Below are 26,416 nucleotides of genomic sequence, written 5' to 3'. Positions count from 1 at the left end.
ATGGTACAGAGACAACCTAGATACTTATTAAAGATTAGATGCTTAGTTTTTAAATGAGATATGAAAAGTTCATAGATTTCAGAAGTTGAATACATCTTGCTGTAGCAAGGATTGATGTTTTCATAAATCAAAAGTGCCTAGATACTGTGCTTTGGAATACATAAAAAGATAATATTGTCTGAAATTTTTGATCAATATTGAGTTTCAAATGCATTGAAATTCAAATCTATTGAAAATGTTATGCCACACTTCCCATCTACTCCAGATGACATCTTTCTTCTTGGGCAGGAAGAATGTATCAAAATGTGTGTCCTGAAATATAAATTAAACATCATCATACTGTGCTCAGAATAAAAAAAAATGTACATGAAAAAGAAATGTAAGTTGCTTCTTGGGGCAATAAATACAGAAGTGTGATTTTATTTTTTTTTTTTTTTTTTTTCCTCCTTATAAGATGGTCAATAATACCAGCACACTTTGCTGCATACACTAGTGATTGTTTATTTTTTAATATTTTTTTTGAGTGAATTTCTTCATCTTTAATTGTATAGGCTTGCAAAGAAGTTGAAAAGTGAACCACTCAAGTCAGACTTTACAATAGATTTAAAGCATGAGGTAAGCAGTGATGTGGTGAAAAAAAATTGTCTCAAATCTATATATTTGAATGGTAATAAACGATAATGGAAATAACAGGTTTTTCTTAGACATGGTTAAAAAGTTTGACCGCAATGGCAGGCATGTTTAATTTCTTTCCCTTCTTTTAGAATATTGTGATACTTTAAAAATATATTTCAAGCATAGAGGAATTCAATAAAATTGCATTCACACATGAATACATATATGGTTGTATACAGTAAGGTATCTTCTAAGGCTTGCTCTATAGAGAAGGAGAGAGACTTCCAATTCATTAAGCATAAGCTGACATGAATAGTATCTCACATACTAGTCAGCCTCACTCACTTTCTAAATCAGACTCTAAGAGCTAAACGTGATGGAGTTTGTATTAAACAGTCTGAGGAACCTAACTGTTGTATGAACAATCAACTCTGCAACCTGCAGCATGGAAGTCTGGATTTTTTTTTTTTTGGCCTCAGTTTTGCAGAAGTTTTAAAAGGTAGTCACTAGGTTTTTCAGACAATAAGTGAGTTGACTGAAAGGAACATGAGACAAAAGGACTGGGGGGATCTGAAAGAATGTTAGTGCTACTTTTTCTGAAGCTTTTTTATTTTTTCTGCCCTTAGAATGTTTGTACTGTCACCAAAGTGAACTGCTGAACCAGGGTGGAAGGGGAGGATGAATCTGGAATAAGCTTGCTGATTTTGGACCAAAATTATGAGTGATGTTGAACTCATTTTAATTTTTTAAAACTCCCAAAAGTCAGCTATAAATTGTGGTTCTGGCCCGGAAAAAAACCAAAATCTTAAATCTACTGCTGCTGTTCCAGATCTTTATTCTGTAATGGTTATAAACCTCTTCAGTTCCAACATCAATCAACAGTGTATTTATAGAGTATAAATTGGTAGCATATTTAAATGACTTTGGTTTTGTGCCCACATTATTATTTCACATAGTTTCCCTCTTTGACTGATGTATTTCTCAAAAGCAACTGGACCCCTCTCAGCTTTCATTTTGCTATGTGAAACAAGCCAACAAGCTGTTTCCTTCCTCTTGTTAATTTTTCTAAATGCAAGGCCTTGGGCTTCACACTGTTAATCTTATTATAAGTTACCTCAAAGTCATTTGTATATTCCCAATATTCCAGTCTACCTCAGCACTGACAAAGCCTCTAAACTGAGTGTCATAAAAAAAAATAAATCCTTAGTAGACATTTCTTTTATGTGCCACAGATTGCTTAATGAAAAACAATTGATGAATCGACTGGCAAAATTACTTCCATTCACTTCTTGTTCTGTTAGCAGTTCCTTGCATATGTTTCATTTCAAATTTATTGCCACTGATAACCTACTTCCGCCCTGTAGTTATTCTTTCTGCACAGTCTTGTGTCTCCCTTGAGACAGTTCTATTCCCCCTCATTTATTTTATACATCACCATCTTCTCCTTCTTAAATCATTTTTATCTCTACATCCTCCTTGTGTGAATCAAGATTGACAACAAATCAAAGGATATAATCTGTGATCTTTAATGATTGTGTGTAATATTTAAATTTATAAAGAATGATAAATGTTTTAAGAAATGTTTTACTTTGACAGAGTCCTAATAACATTTGCCTCTAGTGTTTGGTATTTTATTGTGCTCTGTGTCAGGTTTTTTTCACCCTACTACTTTGCAAGTCCCTGTTTCTTATATTCGTAACATTTATATCGCTTTCCATCTGGAAGGCCTATCTTGCAAATATGGTGAAGGGTTTTTGTCATGCTGCTGCTCATTTGTAGGTTGTTTTTTAGACTTTTTGTAACTGCACAATATATAGCATATTCTCTGATGCTTATTCAAAACTGGAAGCAAATAATGGATTTTCTGTATATCTAGCATTAGATTTGAACTAGGACTATTTTTTGTCTTTTTATTGTAAATCCATTTCTATTATTTTACGAACAGTCTGTCATCTTGTTCCATAACCCAGAATGGCACTCTAACCTCACTTCTGAAATATGATAGCTTCACACCATTCCAAGGCTTTCTACTGAACATTTGATTATTTAGTGGGAAATCTTAGCACATTATGAACTTTCATAAATAATTCATGTTAGGTTACAATTGTTAAATATTCTTTGTGCTGCAGGAGCATTGCTTCTTTGTTGGTTCCTGTGATAGACATTAATTCTGAATAGCTGAATTCTGAACTAATACAATCTTAATATGTACTAGAAGCTCTTTAGAAATCCCATCCCTTGCTGTTTTGTAGTTTTCCAGCTACAAGGCAGAGTCAAGAACCACTTACATCCCATAATGAGAATGTGGTGACAAGGCAAAAAGATAACTTTGGAGATGTATGTGTGTTTATTGTCCGCTCCTTACCACGAGTGTGTATGTGTTACACATCACTTCCATACTCCTCCTGTACTCCAAGCACTATGAACAGTGTTTGTTCTGCCACTCAGGCTTAAGCATTTTCTTCCCTATAGAGTGGCCATTTCCTTTAGTACTTTGTTGAACTCATCTGTAATGCTAAGATCATCTGTGTTTTCAGAAGCATTGCTAAAACAACAGATAAACAGACCACTTAATAATGGCAAGACTAAGAGAAATCAGAACTTGCAACTACAAAACTCATTCTAATGAAAGAACCTGCAGCTGAGTTAGAGTGGTTTAGCAAGTCAGTGTCAGGTGAGAAGTAGTAGTGACCTTGTTTATACTCACAGCTCCCAGTTGTATGCTTTCACTCAATTACAAGGACAAATACAGTAATTTGAGCTCTTTTCAGTGCAATCAAACTAAATGTTTTTACTTTGCAGCTGAGGTGGTGTAAGAGTGCATGTGTAGTTATGACAGTCCAGTTACAAACAGTAACTTGCTAAAAAGCCCTCAGGTAATTGTGTTCTGGTATGTCACTGTACCCTATTGAAAATCTTTCAAATCTGGAAGCTTAAGTTTCAAAAATCTGATTGTATACTCAAGCAAGAATGTTCTGTTTGTAGCAGGGCCTGTAACAAACTGGTGCTTCTATTTTATTCCCTTGAAGTTCCAGAAATGGCTGTGTGCAGATAGGTGAGATTTTCTGAGGATGTTGAAACCTAAATGTGATGGTGTTGTGGTTTAACCCCAGCCAGGGTTAAAACCCAGGTTAAACCCCAGCCTCATGCAGCCACTTGCTCACTCCCCTCCAGTGGGATGGAGGAGAGAATCAGAAGGGTAAAAGTGAGGAAACTCCTGGGCTGAGATAAAGGTAGTTTAATAGGTAAGGCAAAAGCTGTGCACACAAGGAAAGCAAAACAATGAATTCATTCACCACTTCCCATCAGCAGGCAGGTGTTCAGCCATCTCCAGGAAAGCAGGGCTCCATCATGTGTAACGGTTACTTGGGAAGACAAACACCATCACTCCAAATGTCCCCCGCTTCCTTCTTCTTCCCTCAGCTTTTACTGCTGAGCGTGACCTCATATGGTCTGGGATATCCCTTTGGTCAGTTGGGATCAGCTGTCCTGGCTGTGTCCCCTCCCAACTTCTTGTGCACCCCCAGCGCACTCACTGGTGGGGTGGGGTGAGAAGCAGAAGAGGCCTTGACTGTATAAGCACTGCTCAGCAGCAATGAAAACATCCCTGTGTTATCAACACTGTTTCCAGCACAAATCCAAAACATAGTCCGATACAAGCTCCTATGAAGAAAATTAACTCTAGCCCAGCCAAAACCAGAACAGGTGAGCAGGAAAATTGTCATCTATAACTTTGAAATCTGTAACTGGTTTGGTGACTTGGGCTTGTCCAGACCTTACTTAATGCACTTGGTTTGCACTGAGTTCTTCCTGAACGCTGGGGAGAGGAAATGTTGTGCCCTCTTAATACTAGCTTAATGATCACATTTGCTAAAAGAAGAGCTGAATTCTGGCCCTGGTAGCGTTTAAAGCCAATGGTTCCTGAGTAAAACAGTGAAAAGGAGATTCGTTTTCAATGCCTTTGATGTGTGCTTGGTCTGGTGCTATATTCCAGTGAAGCACTTGTTTTCCATGCAGGAATCACTGGGAATATGTGTAAATAACATGGAAAACAGGAACTAGAACCAAAGACTGATTCTCTTCCCTTGGAGGAGTCTCCTTCCCCCTGTGCAGTAGAGTCAGGCTCCCCTTCCCTACACTATCTTGTTGGTTCCATGAATCTTACTTTTTGCACAGTGACGCAGTTTCATGAGGTAGCATGGAAAGTCTCTGTCCCAGAATATCTGTGGTTTGTGGATGTAGGCACCCTTTTGAAAACTAGAAGCTGTAACTTCTGACTGCATTAGGCAGAAGCAAACCTAGAACCCAGATCTCCTACATCTTTAGTATATGCTCGAACAGCTCTTGTCCAAAGATACCTCCGTATGTTTGGCTTATCCTCAAGAGAGACATAACCATTCAGAATCTGGAGTGTATGACAGTGCAGCTGGGAACCTCTGAATCCACATACTTACTGAGATGTTATTTTCTGCCTTTCAGATTTTTAAGAATTTAATTTTGTTCTTACAAGTTTCTGAACACTTTTATAGGAAATTAAGTTAATCTTTTAACTGTTCTGAGGTAGGCACCCAGCATAGAACTTTCCTACCTGAATACTTACTCTGGCAAAGTTATAAGCAGTGGAAAAATACTGCAATAGAAATGTTGGGCAGGTCTAAGTGTTCTTGATGTGTCATGAAGTACAGATTGAAATATTACTCTTTTTATTATGAATTGAATGTAAATACAAAGGGTTGGGTTTTTTTTAATCTTCAGAATCACTGGTTTGCTTCTTCCTTTTTCTTAGATTTTGGCTGGCTTTTTTTTGTTGTTGCATTTAAAATGTACAAGAGTCTACTATAGGATAAGCATATCTATTACATTATCCTTCATTGTATTTTACAGCTTGTCACAGTTTCATTACTGATTTTGAGCACTTTAAATTGTCACCAGAGAATGGTTCTGTTTTGTAAAGCAGAAAATTGCCACATAGGGTGAAAAAGGCCTAGCTATTCCAAATTATCAAAATAATTTTAAAAGAGCAACACAATAAGGATTTTTCTTTACTTTACTTCACTCTTCTTATAGAAGTTGAGTTGTTCTGACATGCTTAAATATATGAAATTGTAATTCTATGAAACAAATTTTAAAACTTGTATGTCTATAGAATTTCCTTTATAGCAAAAAAATTACATGTTGGCTTTAGAAACATGAACAAGAAGTAAGGTATGCGGCTAGTTAATCAACAAGTCTTCTACAATGTCTCCTATTTTTCAGTTTTCCTGTTAAGTTTGTCCTGTAATATGATTTCTTCGTATGCCCTGAGAATTTTTATCCAGTTTCATTACTGATATAAATGTTTGCTATTTTGGTAGATTGCCCTGTATATTTGGCAGAGAGGGGAAGGACCACATCTTACTCCAGTGCCTGAGTTCTGCACAGATGATGTGAACTCATATAAGGTTGAGCATTGTGCAACAACATTCAGTAATTTTCTGCCACTTTGTGTAAGTACCATATTTTTAATACCACTTGCTTAGTAAAGGTAAAACTCCTACTAAAATGCGTAATACTTGACTTTAAAAATCTCAAACTCTTAAGAAAATATTATTCAATAAGTTAAAAAAAAGAGTTTGTTCTGGCATTCATCTGTCTTTGGATATGCTTTCAGCCTTCTGTGGCACAGAATATTTCCTGGCAAACAAATATTGCATATGCTTTAATGGGTCTTTCTACAACAATGTTTGATCAGCCCATGTTCTATAAAGTGTTTATCCTTACATTTCTGTGAGATACTGAAGTATAGATAATCTTTTTTTCACAGATGGAAATCTAAAACTTGAGGCTAAAGATAAAATGTAAGGTAGTATTTGGTGCGTTAAAGTACAACCCATCTATTCCACCTCTAGAGAATACATTTATGATATTATGGGTTAAGTGTTGCTAGAGGCCAAAAAGCGTTCAGTGCTTTCAGGAGAGCAAAATTGTAGGTGCCAAAAAGGAAAACAAATAAAAGTTGTTAAATGATTTTATTACAGTTGAGGAAATTCAGAGATTTCTAGTGTGTAACATTTAAGCTTCTTTTTCTAAGCATGATACAGTTCAACATGTTCACATAGTGATTCATTTCAAAGAAATTAAGAAAACATTCTTTTTCAGATGAATCATTCTTACTTCCTCAAGTTCTACTACTCATTCTCTTTTCCTAGTGATAGGTGTTTTAGTTCATGTTAGAATACTACACCGATGGAAAAAGTATTTCAATAATGTTATTTCAGGAATTTTAAACCACTAGTGACCTTTTTTCAAGAGATAGAAACGTACTTTCTAATGTATCAGTAGTACACTATTCTACCCAATATGCTATACAATGAAAAGGTATTTTCTGTTTTATTATATGTATGGGCACATATATCCTATGAAATGTAACAGGCAGAGCCTGCAGTTAAAAAAATAATTTTTGTTCTGTTGATATAGGGAGAGCCAGTGAAAAAGGAAGACATTTTTGTTGCTGTAAAAACATGTCGGAAATTTCATGGTGACAGAAGTAAGTTGTCGGTTGGTCAAGGTAGTAGTTCTGTGCAATATAGTTTATGAAATTTATATTTAAAAACCAAGCTGATATATGCTGTCTGTGTAGCTCTTGGGACTAAATGTTTGCAAAATCCACTGGAAAACACGAAAGCTTTAGAATTGTAAACAACTTGTTTTAAGTAGAATTTTTTTTTGCTATTCAGAGTTCTCCAGGAGTGCTGTGAACTGTTTAAAAGTTGTGGTTGTTTGATGTTTCATCACTAGTAATTGGTTGGCAAAAATCTTGAAATTGAATAACTAAATTAAAAATATGCTTTAAGTTAGCTTATATTGTTGTATGTTGGAGCTGTTGCAATATTAATTAACATAGCAGCTATTAATATCCTTCAGTGTGTTTCCCCCAGCTAACTGGTTCACTTCTATTCATTGTACTAACAGTGATAATTGTGCAGCTGTATAGTGGCTGATTGAGAAATTTGAACAAGCTGAAAGGTCTCTGCCCTCCTTCTTTTTGTCCTGTCCTTCCCTCCAGTGAAAGACTGAGCAGCTTATGCTGTCCTATTGCTTCTGTCCATTGCCACCCTATGTAATTGGATGTGCACATAATGTTTTGTAATGCTTGGAATGGGAAATTTTGTCTCTTGTAGAAATCTGGCCTTTGTCCAAACTATGCCCCAGATAAAGAGTCTCCCAAGTGTCCAACACTATAGCATGTTTTATCTGGAAATTGTAGTGTTATACAAGCAATGATAGTCGCCATGGAAATATGACCATGATATCTATGATAAAAACAAAATCTAGCACAGCCCAGCAAGATACATCCAGCGAGTAATTAACCTCCTGCTCAGAGACATGGAAAATAAAGACACAGACACTCAGCTTCAGCTAGTACACAGTAAGGCTCAGCTAAATTGAGGTAGATCCAGTGTCTATAAAACTTGGAAGGAAAAATTCCAAATCCACTGATTTAACAGAAGACACTCTACCTACTTGGTAGGTACAGTGGTAGGAATGGACTACCACTCCATTCTATTTTACTTCTAGACATTTTGTTATTAAAGAAATTGAATGGATTTATTTCCAGGAATGTACTTGAATTTTGTATGCCCTTGAATACTCCAGGTACGTAATATTGTCGCCATTAGGCTCAATTGTTTATAAAAGTAATTTAAAGTGATTATTACTGGCAAAAATTGAGTAATGGCTAGTAGTTGTACCAAATTTTTGGGGCATTTTGCCACACCTATTGTCAGAGGACAGGATGAAGATAAAAGCTCTTTTCTTAACTAAGTCCCCCTTTGCTAATGCATCCAAAACTGTAGGTTCTGTCACTTCTAAATTTAGACTATTTGGCGATTGCTGGTTTTTTTCTTCAAAATAAGATTTATGGAATTTTTTTCTTAATGTTACTGCACTTGATGAAGGCACATTTCTCGTATTTTAATCACCTAATTATTAGGCTATCTTTAAAGTAGCTTTTGACAAAACAAAATTGACTGTCCTGTAATTGGAGTTCACTGAAGAGTTCTCCTTTCTGGATCCATGCTTATTTTCTTACATCAAAATTAAAACAAACAAAAAAAACCCTTACAAAGTCAGAAAAGAACATAAGGCTTCAAAAAGATACTGTAAACATCCTTCAAGAAACACCTGTTGAAGACTGAGGAAAATTCTTGAACTTTCCTCACAGCTTCCAGTGTTATGCAATAGAGGATAATCTTACTCAAGATTTTGAAAGATTAATGGATGCCAGCTTCAGAGAGCTCTTTTTACCTGGTAAGTCATTTTTTATTGTATGCCAAAAACTACATTAGTGCAACATTAAGGCTTGGAATTCAATGTGAAAAAGAAGCTAAATTTTACTTCAGAATTTACTTGATACAACTCTCCTTCTTGCACATACCATATAGTTATGTGAGAAAATTTCAAGACTGCAAACATGTGTTAAGGTTCTAGAAGTAGCACAAGTAAAATATAATTAAGAGCTTAGAGCTGACCTTCTATAAATATTTTTGTAGGTATTAAAACTTCCATGTGATCACAAGTATTAATACAAATTGATAAATATTTGCATCAATATCTAGTCCAAAATTTCATATAGTTGCTCTTTCTTTGGAACATACGAGCCGTTAGAAATTCTGAAGTATTGGATTCAGTTTACAATTTACGTTAGTCTGGATGGTGACACTTCAGTCAAAACAAGCAAGGAAATGAGAAAGACACTCCAGCTAGTAGCCTCCTTGTTAGACCATTTAACTGAGGTGAGACTCCAGTCCTTGCTTCAGTGGACATTTTTTCATTTATACAAAGAAGGGGCACTCCACTGAAGAAACTGAGAGGCTCAGTCTGTAATAGCAGATAGTTGTTAAAGCACCCTACTGAGGTTGAGGTCCTTGGTTGGAGCAAGGTAACACAGACTTTACAGGTGCATCTCTTCTGCCAGGTGAAGGTTGGAAGCATTTTGTGTATCTGTGATGCTTCTGTACTGGGGCCTTGTTTTCTGAAAGCAATCTGGTTTTGTTCTTTTGAGAAACATTTTTTCAATAGAACATTTCCACAAAGGAAGAAAATAATTTCCTGCTTACTTGTTTTCTTACTCTAGTTGAAAAAAAAATAAATGTTTGCGTGGCTTTCTCTGCCAATTAATGCCTGATTATGCAATGTTATATGAGGTAATGTGACTTTTATTACATAAGAGGTAGAGTTAATGCATTGTGAAATTCCTGGCTTTGCATTTCAAAACTCCACTGTAATGTTGTATGAACAAATTCTTGTACGTAATTCCCTTTGGATTTTTTTTATGCAGAAATTGAGAGCAGTTTTACGTTTCTCTAAAAACCTTTAAAAGCAGTATTGGCAATTTCACAGTGCTACAGAAGTGAAGATATATTCTTTTTCCAAATATTAAAGCCTCTCCATTAGTGCATTGAGTTATTATTACTCTGTCTTAACAGTTACCTTTCAATTCATTTTAGTGTTATCAAACTGACTGTTGGTCAAGTAAGCAAGTAGGTAGGCAGCAAACATCACATTAGATGATGGATGATTCCAGCAAGGGGCTAAAATGAGTTATCCACAAATGTCAGAGTTATATAGCATCAAAGGGAAGTTATATAAATATTTCCTCCATTTAAAGAACTGGTGGGTTGATGCTGGCTGCATGCCAGGTGCCCCCCAAAGCCACTTTTATCACTCCCCCTCTTCAACTGGACAGAGGAGAGGAAATATAACAAAAGGTCAAGATGAGGGACAGGGAGAGATCGCTCAGCAATTCACCATCACAGGCAAAACAGACTCAACTTGGGGAAATTAATTTAATTTATTGCCAATCAAATCAGAGTAGGATAATAAAAAATAAAACCAAATCTTAAAACATCTTTCCCCCACCCCTCCCTTCTTCCCAGGCTTAACTTCTGAGTTCTCTACCTCCTCCCTGCAAGTGGCACAGGACAGGGAATGGGGGTTACAGTCAGTTCATCACGTGTTGTCTCTGCTGCTCCTTCTTCGTCAGGGGGAGGACTCCTCACACTCTTCCCCTGCTCCAGCATAGGGTTCCTCCCACAGGAGACAGTCCTCCATGAACTTCTCCAACACAAGTCCTTCCCATGGGCTACAGTTCTTCACAAACTGCTCCAGCGTGGGTCCCTCCCACGGGGTACAGTCCTTCATGAACAGACTGCTCCAGCGTGGCTCCCCCACAGGGTCACAAGTTCTGCTTGCAAAGCTGATCCAGCATGGGTCCACGGGTCCTGCCAGGAGCCTGCTCCAGTGTGGGCTTCCCACAGAGTCACAGCCTCCTTCAGGCATCCAGCTGCTCCAGTGTGGGGTCCCCCATGGGCTGCAGGTGGAGATCTGCTCCCCTGTTAACCTCTGTGGGCTGCAGGGGCACAGCTGCCTCACCACGGGTTGCAGGGGAATCTCTGCTCCGGCACCTCCTCCCCCTCCTTCACTGACCTTGGTGTCTGCAGAGTTGTTTTTCTCACTCCTCTCTCCAGCTGCAATTGCTGTTGCACCGGTCTCCCCCCACCCCTGTCTTCTTAAATATGTTATCACAGAGGTGCTGTCACCGACGGGCTCGGCCTTGGCCAGCAGTGGGTCCGTCTTGTAGCCGGCTGGCACTGGCTCTATTGGACATGGGGGAAGCCTCTAGCAGCTTCTCACAGAAGCCACCCCTGTATCCCCCTGCTACCAAAACCTTTCCATGCAAACCCAGTACAGCAGGAAAAATCAAATTAGGTGATGGATGATTCCAGCAGGGGGCTGAAATCGGTTGTTCACAAGCATCAGTTACATAGCAGCAAAAAATATTACATAAATATTTCTTCCATTTAAATAACTAGCTGCTACCATTGAGACCTACTGGATGGTGTCAGAGACCATAAAGCAGACAAACAATGACAGCACAGTGTTTCAGAGTAGTTGCTCATATAAGTCCACTTAATTTTTTTAATGGAAAAAAGGTCATTATTTTAATCTGAATAGTTTTCTTCCAAATACCATGCAGGCGTTCAGCTTCTTTTTGGGTTACTCATAATTTATTTTCTTCTGGATATAGTTTAAACTTTCATAGCATTGTTATTAGAATTTTGTATGATCAATTTTAAATGTTTATGTGAAGTGGCAAACTAATAAGAAGAGGATTGCTTTTGTAGAGAAGCATTAAGCAGTCCTGCTTTGAATAAAATCTCCATGGGATCACAATTGGTTGTATGATATTTATAAATGTCCTTCTGTGAATGTGTCTCCAGACAGGTGCTTTTGAGCATTAATATGTGCTGTCAGATATGATGCGTGTAACACAAGTGTAGTATTTCAAAAGTATATTTGGTCTGTTTCTGATTCAGAATATTTTATACGCTGTACAGTTGGATGTGCTGTTTTAAAATGCTACATTTTCAATACTGGAAGAATGATTGATCTCTGATAGTGTTCATGCTGATGTGTGCTATAAATTCTAGCATAGCAAGAATAAAAGTAATGAATTCCATACTTTGGTTAGCATAAATGTAAACATCACAGTTTTCAATGTAATATGAATGAAACTATAGTCATATTTTAAAAGAAAATTTATTAGTCTATAAATAAAACTGCCATGACTAGCTTTCATAAAAATGTAAAATTGTTTGTCTCTAAATATTGTAGGAAAGAAAAAAGAATGAACATTTAGAACCATGATGCTGTATTTGAAACAGCTTTTTCATTACCATGCGAAGGAGTATGTCAGTTAACAAGGTGCATGCATGTTTTGATCAAGTACTTATTTTAATCAAGTTACTTGTGTTTCAATGTCAATGATTGTTTTGCAGTACCAGTTGTAAAGCAGACTTGGGAAAGAGAAGCTGCCCTTATTGAATACTACAGTGATTATGCAGACATCTCCATTCCTACTATAGATTTAGGCATACCTAATACTGACAGAGGTGAGCTATTGACTGTTGTCAGTTTTGCACAAATAACTGTCTAAGGATGGAAAATGTTACGGATGATATGTATATTTCATGTATAATATTTTAGCTGGAAGTAGCTTCAAATATAGTATCCTATCCTTATTTTTTAATTATTTTAATGATTGTGTAGTAATTATAATACTGTGTAATATTGATAGCGATAATTGCTTTAGACAGTCAACTGTAATCTAGATGAATAAAGACTGTTTGCAGTTAGATTTTTGAGATCTAAAGAAGATTCAGTCAAAATCTGAAACTTGTGTCTCTTGTTCTGCTCATTGGGAACAAGGTTGTTTCACTTCTCAACTCCTAGTAAAGGGTGTTTTACCTCTCAATTTCATTACAGTCTTGTGATAAATGTTAAGACCTTTCCCTGTAGGAAGTTATCAGGACCTGAGTTGCCAGTGATGAGTACAGTAGATTAATGTAGACTGAAATATTTATGTAAAAGCAGTGGACCTGCCTGATGCATCATGAAATGCTATGAAATATCTTGGAGCATTTTGCAGAACATGTTCCTATCATAGTCTCCTTATTTTACAGTGTTCGAAATTAAGAGTAGCAGTTTGCCCGGTATTGTCCGACAGCTTAACATGTTAGCTGAAATAAAGCTTATTTTTCAGGTTTCCATAATTCAAAGAATTTCCATACTTCAGCATCCTTCAAAAGTATGTTCCTGCATAGAAAGAAATGGTTGTGTTGGAACAATTTGTACAAATACCATTCAGCACAACAAAGGATGTAATTTAAACTTGCATCTCAAATATTTTGCCAGTCATTTCTAAAATGTTTTGCATAGTGCAGTAAGATATTTAATTAATGAATAATTGTTTATTACAAAATTTCATTTTATTTAAATGTATATTCTATTATTTCTCTTCCTTTAGGTCACTGTGGGAAAACTTTTGCCATTTTAGAAAGGTTTTCAAATCATAGCTCTCCCAGAACTCCTTGGTTAGTTGTAGTGGATGATGACACACTGATAAGGTATACATTGCAATACTTCAAGAATTACCACTGTTCATGTCAGTAGGAGTTCTAGCAATATTCATCTCTTCTTCTGTATTTAAGAGATACAGCTGGTTTATTAGTTATGTAGCTTTGTATTCCTTTAAGGAAAAAAATTGTCACTTTCCTTCAGCATTCCTTGACTGATATTAAAATCCATGTAATCTTGTAACTTGATAAAGACTATGGATATTGGTGTTATGTAGTCATATAGTCTGAATATGATTACACGTTGTGATTCTTCAGTGTAGGTATGTCTGAGCCAATTGCTTTTAGTCATTTGCTAATACAATTTCTAAGGTGTATTCCTCACATAAATGCATCAGAAAAGGTTCCATAAGCTAGGGTCAGTTGTCAGAGCCACCCAGAACAGTGTCCATGGACTTGCCTTTGCTAGAAAATAGATCCCATTCATATGAAAACTGACACTGCAGTATAAGTGAAATAAGGCACGGTGATCAACCAGCAGGATCACATGGTCACGAACATGAGAATAAGTGGTTCAGGACAATACTTTGCATTAAATCATGTGAGAAAAGAAGAATTTGAAAGAGGCTATAACTATAGATAAAGCAGTATTTGTATACCTAAATCTACCTTTTTGTTTTTCAATTCCTGTCGAGAAAAGATCATTTGCAAAGATCTTACCATTGTTTGGAAAAAATAATTTCAGATTTTCTCTGAGAGGAGACTCAGTTTTGCTGAGAAACTTTGTCTGCTTCAGGAGAATATTTTAAGCTAATTGATTCCTTATTTGACCGAATGCAGCCATTATATCTCATAGTAAATAACCCATCATAAATTTCTGTTTAACAGTTTGTATCTCTGTTTTTTTTAGAATTTCTTAATTTCTCCTATAGTTTTTGTGCTGTTTAATAGAATGCCATTTAGGCTAGCAATGTCTGTTTCAAAATGAATGTCTACATGATTTTTTTTTTTTAAATGGATTTTCATATTATAGTATCTTCAGACTCCGAAAATTGCTCAGCTGCTATGATCCAAATGAACCAGTATTTCTTGGAGAGCGTTATGGTTACGGCTTGGGAACAGGAGGATATAGTTATATCACTGGCGGAGGAGGGTAATTTATTTAAACTCTACTTCAGTCCCTGCTTCGGGTGCATATGTTTTGAATTACAACACAAATCAGTTTCAACGGAAACAGTGATGTGTCTTAGTACGATTAAAATGTAATGATGCTCAAAGGCACAAATGTCCTAACTAGTAAGAAGTTGTGCTGCCCACTGGGAACAGATTTCTAGAGCAAAACACTTGGTGCTGAGGACCATGCGTGTTTCAGAAGGGGTCATTTTGGCTTAATTGGTCCAGTGAATTAAGTGCCTATTATTAGTTATCTACACCACAAGTTCTCCTGATACACATCATGCAGGCCTGTTTCATCTGATAGAATTCATTCTGCATAATCAGGGACCATCTTACAATGTGATTCGAAGTGTAGTAAGCAGAAAAAATTGGGGTAGTTGCTTAAAAAAACACCCTCATGATCTGAACTGTTGTGGAGTTTGCAGGAGAACGAAAGCAGCACACCAGGGGATACAAACTGCTGCAATGAAAATTTTCGTTCCTGTTCTCTTTCATTGTCCAAGCATGGAGAAAAATGATCATGATTCTCCTTCTGGTTTTGAACTTCATGTGGTGATTTATGGAGAAGTGGCTGAGGAAGGAGTTTCATGTTGATATCCTGGAAAATAGTTTCTCATAGAAAGAGATCATTGTGGGTTGATCTCATGCATGAGACACATGGGTCCCTGTGATTGTATGCCAAATCTGGTTTAAATTAGCATGTATATGAACTTTCAGGCTGGATCATATTGCAGTAAGAACGATCTTAAGATCTGTCTATCTTGTGTGTCTAAAGCAAGTACTGTGGATGGCTGAATGTCCTTAGTGTCTTTCTCTGTGAAAAGTAATGGCTATACTAACTTCCTAGATACTTATGCATCCATGAGGAAGCAAAAATCAATTGACTGGCCTCCTCATTGTTTTGCATATTTGCATAAGGTCTTATGTAAAGTAGGGTTTATGCTTGAGTTGCAAAATAAACCTTCTACTGGTGTTGGTGTGTTTGTTGGTTACCAGTCCTATACTTCTATATCCTTTTAGCGTTTATCTCTTAGTTTCTAAATTTGGGTCATTCTTAGGTTTGAGCAGATAGAGGTACAGATCACCCATCTTGCTCCATACCCTAATTTTGAGAGGGTTCATTGTAAGTGAGGAATTCTATATAACTGAAGGGACATGGTCCAGATAATCAACTAGCAAGAACGTTCCCCAAATGTGTGCAATTTACATCACACCTTCTGTGTACCAACACATGCTGGTCACAAGTTCCAACTCTTTTTTTTTTTTTTTTTTTCCCCCCCCTGCCATGTCTTTAGCTTATTATTCCTTCTCTGTTTGATCTGAGTACTGAGATACAACTTCCTATTGTGCTCTCGTTTTTTTTTTTCTTTTTATGATACATGCTGTCTTCAAAGTTGCAATGATAGTGATGGAGTCTTTTGCAACTTCAGTCTGACAATATTCTCAGGTCAGTCTTTTTGCCTTAGCATTCAGTATTTGTAGTTTTGCCATGTCACAGTGTCAAGCAAAGGATTGTTATATAGTGAATAAACTCATGAAGCCATGTAGTGATTTCAGAGCGTGAATCTTCCTGGTATAACTTGTAGTAGCTAGAGTACCCTGTGTTCTGATTGTACTGGGTGGATGACGTAACTTCAGAAAAGGCAGCTATGGAATAGTAGACAAGAGTATATTCCATCAGCTGTTGAATTTAAAACATCATCATGTTTCTGGTCTATTAAAGGCTTATTTTAGTGATAATGATCTAACAGCTCCAGGCTCTGGTTGATATTTAGATGAGCAAGAAAATTAGGATGTATAGAGGAGCCTTGCAATAGCTTCAGGGAACATTTTTCACTTCTGGAGAGAACTCTGTATAACAGAGGATTCAAGGAATGACAGTTCCGATTTAGAGTTCTTTTCATTTAATTGCTACATGATAACCAGCTGGACAGTACATTTGAGTAAGATAGAGAAGAATATCCCTTTAAAAGTAAGTCCTGGCCAAATTTAGGAAGAACTATCAGCTGCAGTAAAAATGGTGGATAAGTAATTAATTGTTGGAATAACAACAATTGGCATAATTGGTATAATTAATTTTCATTATATAAAGTCTTTCAGAAAATGCCTCTTGCACTACTTGTCAGTACTGACTTCTCAAATTTTGAAATTTCAGATATGTTGTACCAGAGGGCTATATTTTGTCGTGCAGTTTTATATCATTTAGCAGTATTTTTTTTAGCAGTATTTAATTACAGTCATTTGGCTTCACTAGTAGTTATTGTCTTATGTGTTTCGTTTGCTTTTTTTTATTCAGAATGGTCTTCAGCAGAATAGCTGTTCAGAAACTACTTGCTAGTAAATGCCGATGTTACAGCATGGATGCGCCTGATGATATGGTCCTTGGGATGTGTTTCAGTGGCTTAGGAATCCCTATAACACATAGTCCACTTTTCCATCAGGTCAGAGAATTATTTTTACTAGTATTTAAAATATATTTCATTCTTTTAAATATACACATAAAACAGGACTCATAAATATTGCAAACTTGATCAATGTGTAGTAGTGATAACCAAGATGCTGCTGCTATACTTTATTTCTCTCCAGAACAAGTCTGATCAAGCAAAAATCCCACACCACAATACTTTTTTCATCAGGTAATGGAGAAGTGACTGTGAAATTTTTCAGTAAATTAGTCTTCTCCACTTACCCAATTTTTCTGTTGATTCAGTGTTTACTATGCTGAAATATCTCATTAGTGAAGATATAAAATGTAAAAGTATTCCCAGCACTGTTGCTTTTGTGGTGGATTCTGAAGAACGGTATAAATATGATAAATTGCCCTATGCTAACACAAGGGAAAAAGAAGTCACAAAACATAATTGTCTTGTGAGTATATTCTCCTGTTTGAGGAGTGGCTTGGAATAGATTTGAATCTTGTTTCTGTCTTCCGGAATATTTAACAATCTGTGTCACACAGTGGAAAACACAGTGCATTGAGTTGCAGAGAGATTTGCTGCCTTGTAAACCAAATAAACACTTTACCTTCCTCCCTAAAGAGAAGAAGGACTTATGATTTTTCCCAAACAGTGCACAACTTTTTTAAAAACCAGCATTAAAATCAGTGTAGTGTTTGATGTTTTTCGGGTGTTAATCTAGTTTAAAAACTGGGAAGACCTGTGTATCTTGAATGTGAACTGAGGTTAAGATAATGGGCTACTTGAACATTAGTAAACTGCTATGTAATTCAAAGCAGCTGTCAGTGGGGGGGTATAAGTTTGCTATTTAAATTATCAGTTTTTCCTGTATTAAGATTCTCTTTCTGATTACATTTACTATTCAGAGAAATGGGAAGACTGAGAACACGCTATTCAGTATTTTAATAATTTCTTGTCCATATGAAAAAATCGTATCTGTTTACTTTCCTGTTTTGTTTATCATCAGTCCTTTCAGTATAGAAAGAAAGTAATGCATGTTATAAAATCAACAGTTACTGAATAATTTGAGCTTGCACAGGTGTTTTTTAAAAAATCAGTACCTAATTAAAGGAGAGTGAGAAAGAACAGAGTTCTTCCTACAGATTTGTAGGAATGGCCCTTATACAACAAAGCAAAGCACCCCCTTGTAATCCTTAATAGTGTTCATTTGATACTTAATCACTTTGAATGTAAAATCCTAGCAGTTTGATTTTCCACATAGAAAATTACACTTGAATTGTAATTTATCTTTCAGTGTTGCTTATAACAAATTCTGGTTTAACGTACCTTGAATAAAAATTAAGCCTGGGTGGAAAACTACTGAATAAAAGTTGAATGTGCTTATTTTATGAATTCCACTATTATGCAACAAATATTTTAAAAATGAGAAAACCAAAATTGGATTTTCTGTGAACCAGAAAATTATTTTTTAAAGACTTGACTGAAGTATTACAGTGTACAATGTTCCTTGAAGTACGCGAATCCAAAATTTTACTGGGTATGTATTATTAAACAGAAGCAAAGATATCTTCATCCTTAGAATGTCTATGATGTTACAGTGTCTGCTCACTCTTACTGGTTTCCTGTTCGCTGCATGCTAAGGTAGATACGTATTCTGTAACCTGTTTCAGAGGCTTTGGATATGGTGAAACTCTTAAAGAGAACAGGAACCTTCCCATGTTGAGTAGCAGCCAGGATTGGGGTCTTAAAATATAAAATCTGGTCAAGAGCAACATACTTGGCTTTTGTAGAATACCAAATACAAATTCTACCATAAAAAAAAAAAAAAGCGAAGATTACAATAATTGATTCCACAGAATGTAAGGAAGAGGAAATTCAGGGAATTTATATCTCAAGGTCAACCACCTATGAAGTGGTGTGATTCTTAGAGAGTAATATAATAAAATGATAGCTATTAGAGAAGTTCTCATTCTTTTAGAATTATCAGAACACCAGAATTTTGTCTATAGCTCCATAAAAAGCTGATTGATTTTCAAACAGCAGTAAACTTTGGTCTCAGATATCTAAAAACTGTCTCTATCCAAAGTAAATTATTCAGGTTTTTCCAACCTAAATGTTCATTAAAGTTTTTTTCAAAAGTCTTGAGGGAGATAGGCTCCCTCTTGATTCCTCCAGTGGAATTTTTAAAAATAAGCACTCTGTGGTTTAAATATCAAAATAAAAATACCCAACAGCAACACATATTCACATTTCTTAATGTCAAATTCTGTTGCCTAATTTTATGACTGGAGTGTATAAGGAACTGTGTGAAGAACGCAGCATGTGGAATTCATTAATACCACCATAAGTAGGTGAAGCGTGCAGTATTAAATCAGTTACTAGCTTAGGCATCAAATCAGTGATTCAGTATCCAAATCACTCAATTTTCTTCTTGTGTTTTACATCTAGAAAAAACCAAATGTGTGCCTTTCATGCGTTTCTCTTTACAAAAACTATTTACAATGGCAAAATCTAGTTATTTTACCAGGGACCACTGCAGCTGGGGCTTTTTTATACAATGATGCACTTACATGCCATTAAACTGTCAGAGGAAATGAAACATGCTTGGTGCATTAAGAAGTCAGCTGCATCACGTAGCTGTGTTGTTATTCTGTCTCTTTTGATATAACCTGATAAAGAATAACAATGCAGTTTTCCAGCACCACAATATTTCCTGTGTTTGGTAACCTTTCCCCATGAAAAAACTTCATGTATTTCAGCTGCTTATGGCCTTATTAGGATCGTACAGTGACACTGGCAGTGCTGGCAACTCTCATTAAGGGGAGGAGCAAGAGAATATTACTTGAAATAATTTTGTCATTACTGAACCAAAACTGTATATTTAAAAAGATGCCATACAAATGATACAGTTTGTCACTTGCTTTCAGAGATGGTGACCATTTCATCCTGAGAAATAGGGCATATTTAATATCAGTGTACTTCATAGCATGGTGACTGCAGCGTGAGTTGAAGATCTAAACTGAATGCTTATCAATCGATTTAACACAACGATGTAAAAACCCCTTTGTTATCATCTTGGTTATTTCGTCAGTGCCACATTGCTTTTGTTATGATACAGAGACCACTGAACAGTGATATTTTCTTGTTCTAAAATTATTCTTCATCACTGAGTACTAGTGCTTTTGCTTTATTCTTCCACCTTAGGCAAGGCCAATGGACTACCCGAAAGACTACCTTTCTCATCAAATTCCAGTATCATTTCACAAACATTGGAATATTGATCCAGTGAAGGTATATTTCACATGGCTGGCACCAAACACAGAAGAGTCACTTAATGGAAAGAAAGTTAGATATAACAGAGAGGATTTATAAGCAGTAGAAGAATGTAAGTGTCAATTCATGTCCTGCAGATGAGAGACAGTCACTACTGTCATTTTTGTGGTGTTCTCACGTTGTTCATCTCTTCGTGACATAGAAGAAAATGTTTTGTTCCCGTTTGTTGCATTCCTTCAGAGCAATGGAAGAAGGCACCTAAATTGACTTTTGGATTCTTTTGTTACACTTGTTTTCTTTTTAAAATATTTTTGGGATTTGTATACCAATGAACTTGACACACATTTAAAATGTCTCTTACAACTTTACCTGTGTTCTGGTTTGGACTTTGAGTCAGACAACATCAATTTGCATTTCCTTCCTTTGTTCTCTCAAAAGCTGAAGTGTATTTGGGAGCCTGATATTGAACATGTGTTGAACATCTATTGAACATCGTCTCCCACTGACCTACAGAAAACGGTTCTCTAAGCTGTTCTGGAACAGGTTCTTAATAAATCAGAGAGGAGACATGACACTGTCTCTGTGACCAGGAGCTAGATTGTGTGAAGGCCATGTTCCTTTATACTCGTTTCAAATAGAAATATTGTAGTTTCCTGGGATAGGTGGACCAAGCATGAACCATTGTTGTACCTTTTAAATTTATTAGCATTTGTCAGAAATGTCATGTTCAAAATTGAAAAAAAGGTTAAGGACAGGGATTCCTTAAATGGCCGCGGGAGGTCACTGTGGCTCCTTCAGAAACCTAAGTCACTGTGTATCTATTTGGCAAGTATAAATGTGACTCTTAAGGATTTTTGCAGAACTAACACTTCAGTATTTCTGATGTGTGCATTTCAATAGTATATGGGTGCCAGCTTTAAAAAGTTTGTAGTGTTCCTAATTTATATCATCAAGGTAAGTAATTTTATGCATACAACATGTAAAGAGTGATTCATATTTAAAAAGTTGATTTTTTTTTGAGTAATTCAGTTTTGTAAAAATGTTTGTACAAAAACTGGCTTTAGTATGTTCTAAACTAATTTTTATATTGTAAAACTACTCCTTTTAAGATGACACTACATGACACCTGTATGCTGTTATTTAACTTTGCTTGCTATATTGTAACCAAATACAGGGTCTTACAGTCATACTGCTGAAGTAAATTGTGGTTTGTTTTCTTTCAGTAGGTTAAAAATTGATTCCACTACAAAGTAATGCAATACTTGCTCTTAAGTCAAAATAGGGGAGCCACTGATTCCTGTTTCAGTAATTACTGAAGTTGTATAAAATTTGTTTGTGAATGTAGCTTGTGGAATTTTAAGCATTTGAATAGCAACCACATATTCATAATAGATTCAAATTCTGATTAAATAGGAGCAATCCATGTTATGTCTTTTTTTTCTTTTTTCTTCCCACTATCAGTGCCTTAAACAGTAGACATTTTACTGATGCCAAGACTATGTTCTCCAGTACCATGGATGAATTGTTAATTATGTTTACTGTTTAGAACTGTGAGAGATGAAAGCTGAATAAAAGCATTCTTCTTTAACCTTTTCTGCCTTCTTCCTCTTTGCAAACCAAGTACAGGATTATTTAAGCACCCGTGTCAGAATTTTATCACCTGAATAGTATTCTGTGGTCAGTTGTACTAAAAGGCAGCTTAAACTTTTTTTTTCATATTCTGTCCTGACATGCTTCTCCAGATTAGGTTAATTTTCAAGTCTCTGGTTTTGTGCAAATGAAAAGTGCTTTTGCAATAGACACCTCATGTGATTTGGAATCTTGATGCTATCACAAAATGTCGTTACCAAATTCTCCAAAGGTCTTGCAGTGTAGTCCAATCACTTTCAACTTCAAACTGGTGGTATTTTACATCTCCTTGAGCCCTGCGAAGATAGGATAGGTCAGGCAAAGACAATTAGCTTTGGATCCATGCTGTGTTGCACTTGTAGACTTCTGACTTATTTAGAGATTGGGAGCCATCAACTCATTTCTTACTTACTTGGACTTTTACTTCTGGTCTGATAAATGTAATAGTAGCTGTCTTAAAGTCCATCTTTTCTCTTGCCATTAGCTCTGGGTTTCACTGCAAGGATTCTGGGCATATTACTAAGCGTTAGACTTCTGATCCCAGCCTTCATAGTTTTGAAAACAATAAAGCAGTAATTTACTCAAGTATTCTGCCCCCAAAACTCTGAGACATAACTAATGATATGCAACCCTAGCAGCAGCATAACAAAAGTGACCTTTTATTCCATGAACTAAAAAATTAAAGATTTTTTTTTTCTCACAGAGGATCCCGGAGAGTTTCTGAAAACAAGATGTGAAGCCTTCTGTATTAAATTTAGTTTTAGAAGATTCAGCAAGGCTGCTACTATCTGAAATCTAAAGACAAAATTGCGCGTTAATGAACCCGAACAGTACTAATGTTTCTAAGGAATATCAAAGGGATTATAAATGGTGTAATGTTGAAGAAAAGCAAGCGAAGGGGAATTCACAACTCACTTCCATAACAGGCAGATTAAGACGGACTGCATAGTTGATTGCTTGAAGTTCCCTTTTCTGGAACATTTGAGAATTGTGTGAAAAAGAAAATCTGGGAATCATTATTGACTGTTTGGTTTTAATGTTTATAACAGAAAATTATGATGTATTAAGATATTTATTTCATGAAATTCTCTTGATAATTTGCTCGTTTGGTTAATCTGCTTTCAGGAGCCAAAAAAAATCTTGAAATACTGGTGCCTTCAATATAGCAGCATATGTAAATGATGAGTGCTGAAGAATTTGAGTCCTATATTTGATCACAAGTGAGAATGAGGACTGTGAATCTGGTTTTATTAACCTACATCTGCAGATGGCCCAGGTATGGAGAGTCCCAAAAGGAACTGACCTTTGTCTCTTCCTCTGTGGGCAGGAAAATGGGCAAGAGTCTGAGGCAGCTTGCCAGCTGGGTAACTTTCTTTTTTGTGGAGAAAAACTAACATCAGTTCTAATGAATGCTGACTGGAGGAACGAGTCCAAAGGACTTTATTTTTAGTTCCTTAATTTCTCATGGTTTAGGATTTTTGTTAGGATATGTCTCAGCCAGAGGCTCAAGGCGCCATTCCATTAGAATTCTGGAAAGTGAGGTCAACACTGGGTAAAGACTACCATAAGAGGCTACTGTGAAGTGCCTCCAAAGCCAGTAATGCCACTTCATTACGTGGAAAAGTAGCAAGAGGTTTGCTTTTTACAGCACCATAAAACTTCAAAGGCTTTTGTTCATTGAACTTCATGATAATGAATATATTTGAGTTTGCTTTAATTGAATTGCTTCTGCTTATTGTTGATACAAAACTAAAGGAGACATTTAGAATAATGAGCAAAATGCTCCCTGATGATGCCACCTCATCATACATTTACTGAGGAAACTAAAAGCACTTGAATCTCTGCCGTTAATGCTGCCTGGTGCAGCTCTGGCTCTTAGGTCCGAGGTTACAGCAGCGTGGTTGCTTCCCCCTCCCAACTACCCAGGTGCACACACCTGCCTTGTCAGCATAGAACAAATTCACCTCCCTAATCACACTGAGGATGATATCCTTAAGTAATCATTTCATTCAGCAAAAAATAGATGCAATATTACTTTGTAGGTGGTTAATTCTTCTGTTTCAGTTTGTTGCATGTTATGTGTATGTATAAAGATTAGCTTTGTTAATACAGTCTTGTAGTGGTAGCCATCATGTAGCTAACTACTTGATTATTTAAATTGTGTCCCGAGAAGAAAATTCCGCAGGCTTTTCAAATCTCAGTTTGTGGTTTACAGGAAGATACCCGTGGGCCTAACGACCTGTGGGACTAGAGGAAGCAGAGAAGTGAACTGTCTGTTTGCATCTAGCTGCTTTTGTTGATTCCCTTGACTCATCTGTGTTTATTTGTGCCCCTGTCAGTCAGGAAGCAGCAGTGCCTCCACTGAAATCAGCAGAATCTCATGAGATTAACTAGGACCTGCATTTGGATGGCAGGAATTGAAACAGCTTTGGTAGAGTGTCTGTATACTGGTTAGTTCTGAACACTAGGGGAAAATACACAATAGAAACAATGTGGTTAAAGATGAAAAGGTTAGTAGATATTATGCAAGTGCATACAAAGGCCAAAAGGATTCACAGTCAAAGAAAGGAAGAACTGGTTTGGAAATCAGGCTATGGAGAGGAGTGATAGGAAATTACATCAATGCAGTAGCATGAAATATTCTTTATGGAAAATCTATAGGCATGCTGCTTTTGCAAGCTAAAAAAAAATGCTAAGCTATTCCTGTGAGAAATAAATTTTTAAAGCAATGTTTCTGTAAGTTTGAACACTTAAGAATCTAGCTCTTAAACAGAACAACTCCAAAAAACTAAAAAGCAGTAGGTTTATACTTTATAGATGACTTACAAAAAAAAAAAAAAAATCTAGAGTATAAGCAGTTTGTTAATTGTCATAATAAAAAGCCAGTAAAGAAAATTTTCTGCTGGGAAAATTATTGTGTATCATCAGCTAGTGTGTGCCCACTTCTCTTGTATGTGTTTCAAACAGGAAGGAACATCTGCTCTGTAGGAACATCTGTTGCTCATTGATGCTGTGGGACAAAGTGTTAAGGTGCCTTCTCTTCATGTGAAAGCAGTAATGAAGTGGACTGGTGTGTATGCTGTGTACTCAGATCTAACTCAAAATCACTTAAATAATGGAAAGAAGAGATGCTGAAATAAGTCAACACCAACCATAGCCAATGTTACAACTCAAGTTCTCAGCCATCCTTGCCATTTACTCTTGAAATTCCTTTTGAAGTGTAGCAGTTGTGGACCATGGTCAAAGACAAAGGGGATAGGCCATGTGAGCTTTGGAGGAGGCATTGGGCGTCCAGATGAAGGCCTAATCAGCCTGTTTATAGTGAAGTCCATCAAGGTCCTCATAGCAGGAACTCATGTGTTAGCCCTAGTCATACTGACCAGGCAAGCACTGCACCCCATCTTTACAGGGGTGCTGCATGATAGTGTCTGGCACCTGCTCCCCAAAAGCCTGGGAGAAGGGCAAGAAATACAGCATGTATCCCTCAGGAAGGAGGGAAACATTGTACGACTGACGATCTTGTGAGTTCATTGATTGTCTTAAGTAGAGCTCTTACTGGTCCTGCTTCAGTAAGTTAGCTGTTCCCTAGCTAGCAAGGTAGTGGAAGTGATACAGAATGTAACACTAAGTAAACATGGGAAATAATAGCCCATGTCAGGTCAAGCTCAGTTACAGCTCAGGAGGCATTAGTAGCTCTGTGCTTATTAAGGACAGTCAATCACAAGTGCTGATGGGTGGTGTTGGCCAATTCACCAGCCTTTTTTTCCAAAAACTTCTTAAGACTACTCATCTCACTGTTGTTCTCTTTGCAAGCTGCCTTTGCGTGCGTTTGGAAACAAGTATGGCTCTGTTCATCAGGGATACGTGCTTGAGGTAGCCCTTCACACGGCGCAGATCAGGAGCTCTGCTCCAGGCACGGTGCTTTGATTCAGCCTATGCTGTGGTCCCATGGACACATTCTGCCCACTCACGTAGCTCTGCTGAGAAGGTCTCTGTCTATCTCTTGTCCCGCAAACCAGGTGAATCATTTGTTCTTTCTCTTTCCACTGTGGTTTGTTCAGGCTAGAATTTTCCTGTTGATGGGTTGTATGTTAACCAGAACGCTTCTGATCTTACAAATGCTAGTTCTGGAATGACTTTACACTTAATAAACAGCAAAATATATTTTTTTAACAAAAAAAAGTGGATAATCATCCCATAATTACCAGGTTATTACCTTGTGAGGAACTCTGTTAAGTGCAGTTTGAATGTCTGAAAAAGATTAAAAGGCCTATCAGAATAAGACATGATTTTGCTTTACAAGACCTGACTTATCTCTATCATGGCTTGCCATTAGTTCACCTAAGTGGTATAATTAACACTTCAACAAATGCTTGCTTTAGAAGCCTGTAATTGTCCTGCCAATATTTC

General features: G+C 36.6%; 1 protein-coding gene across 1 annotated transcript in view; it reads left to right on the top strand.

The window, feature by feature from the left end:
* Positions 1-21,965, top strand: part of B3GLCT (beta 3-glucosyltransferase) — a 68,583-nt gene extending 46,618 nt beyond the window's left edge. Inside the window, exons 8-15 of the mRNA XM_074815885.1 lie at positions 552-615; positions 5,970-6,101; positions 7,072-7,141; positions 12,435-12,548; positions 13,463-13,562; positions 14,545-14,664; positions 16,984-17,128; positions 20,309-21,965. Of these exons, the coding sequence (XP_074671986.1) occupies positions 552-615; positions 5,970-6,101; positions 7,072-7,141; positions 12,435-12,548; positions 13,463-13,562; positions 14,545-14,664; positions 16,984-17,128; positions 20,309-20,476 (913 nt within the window). The 3' untranslated portion in view covers positions 20,477-21,965. The remainder of the gene's footprint in view (positions 1-551; positions 616-5,969; positions 6,102-7,071; positions 7,142-12,434; positions 12,549-13,462; positions 13,563-14,544; positions 14,665-16,983; positions 17,129-20,308) is intronic.
* The last annotated feature ends 4,451 nt before the right edge of the window (positions 21,966-26,416 follow it).

The sequence above is a fragment of the Strix aluco genome, chromosome 2 (genome assembly GCF_031877795.1).
Source record: "Strix aluco isolate bStrAlu1 chromosome 2, bStrAlu1.hap1, whole genome shotgun sequence".
NCBI classification, from domain to species: Eukaryota; Metazoa; Chordata; class Aves; order Strigiformes; family Strigidae; genus Strix; species Strix aluco.
This window is presented reverse-complemented; position numbering and strand designations above follow the sequence as displayed.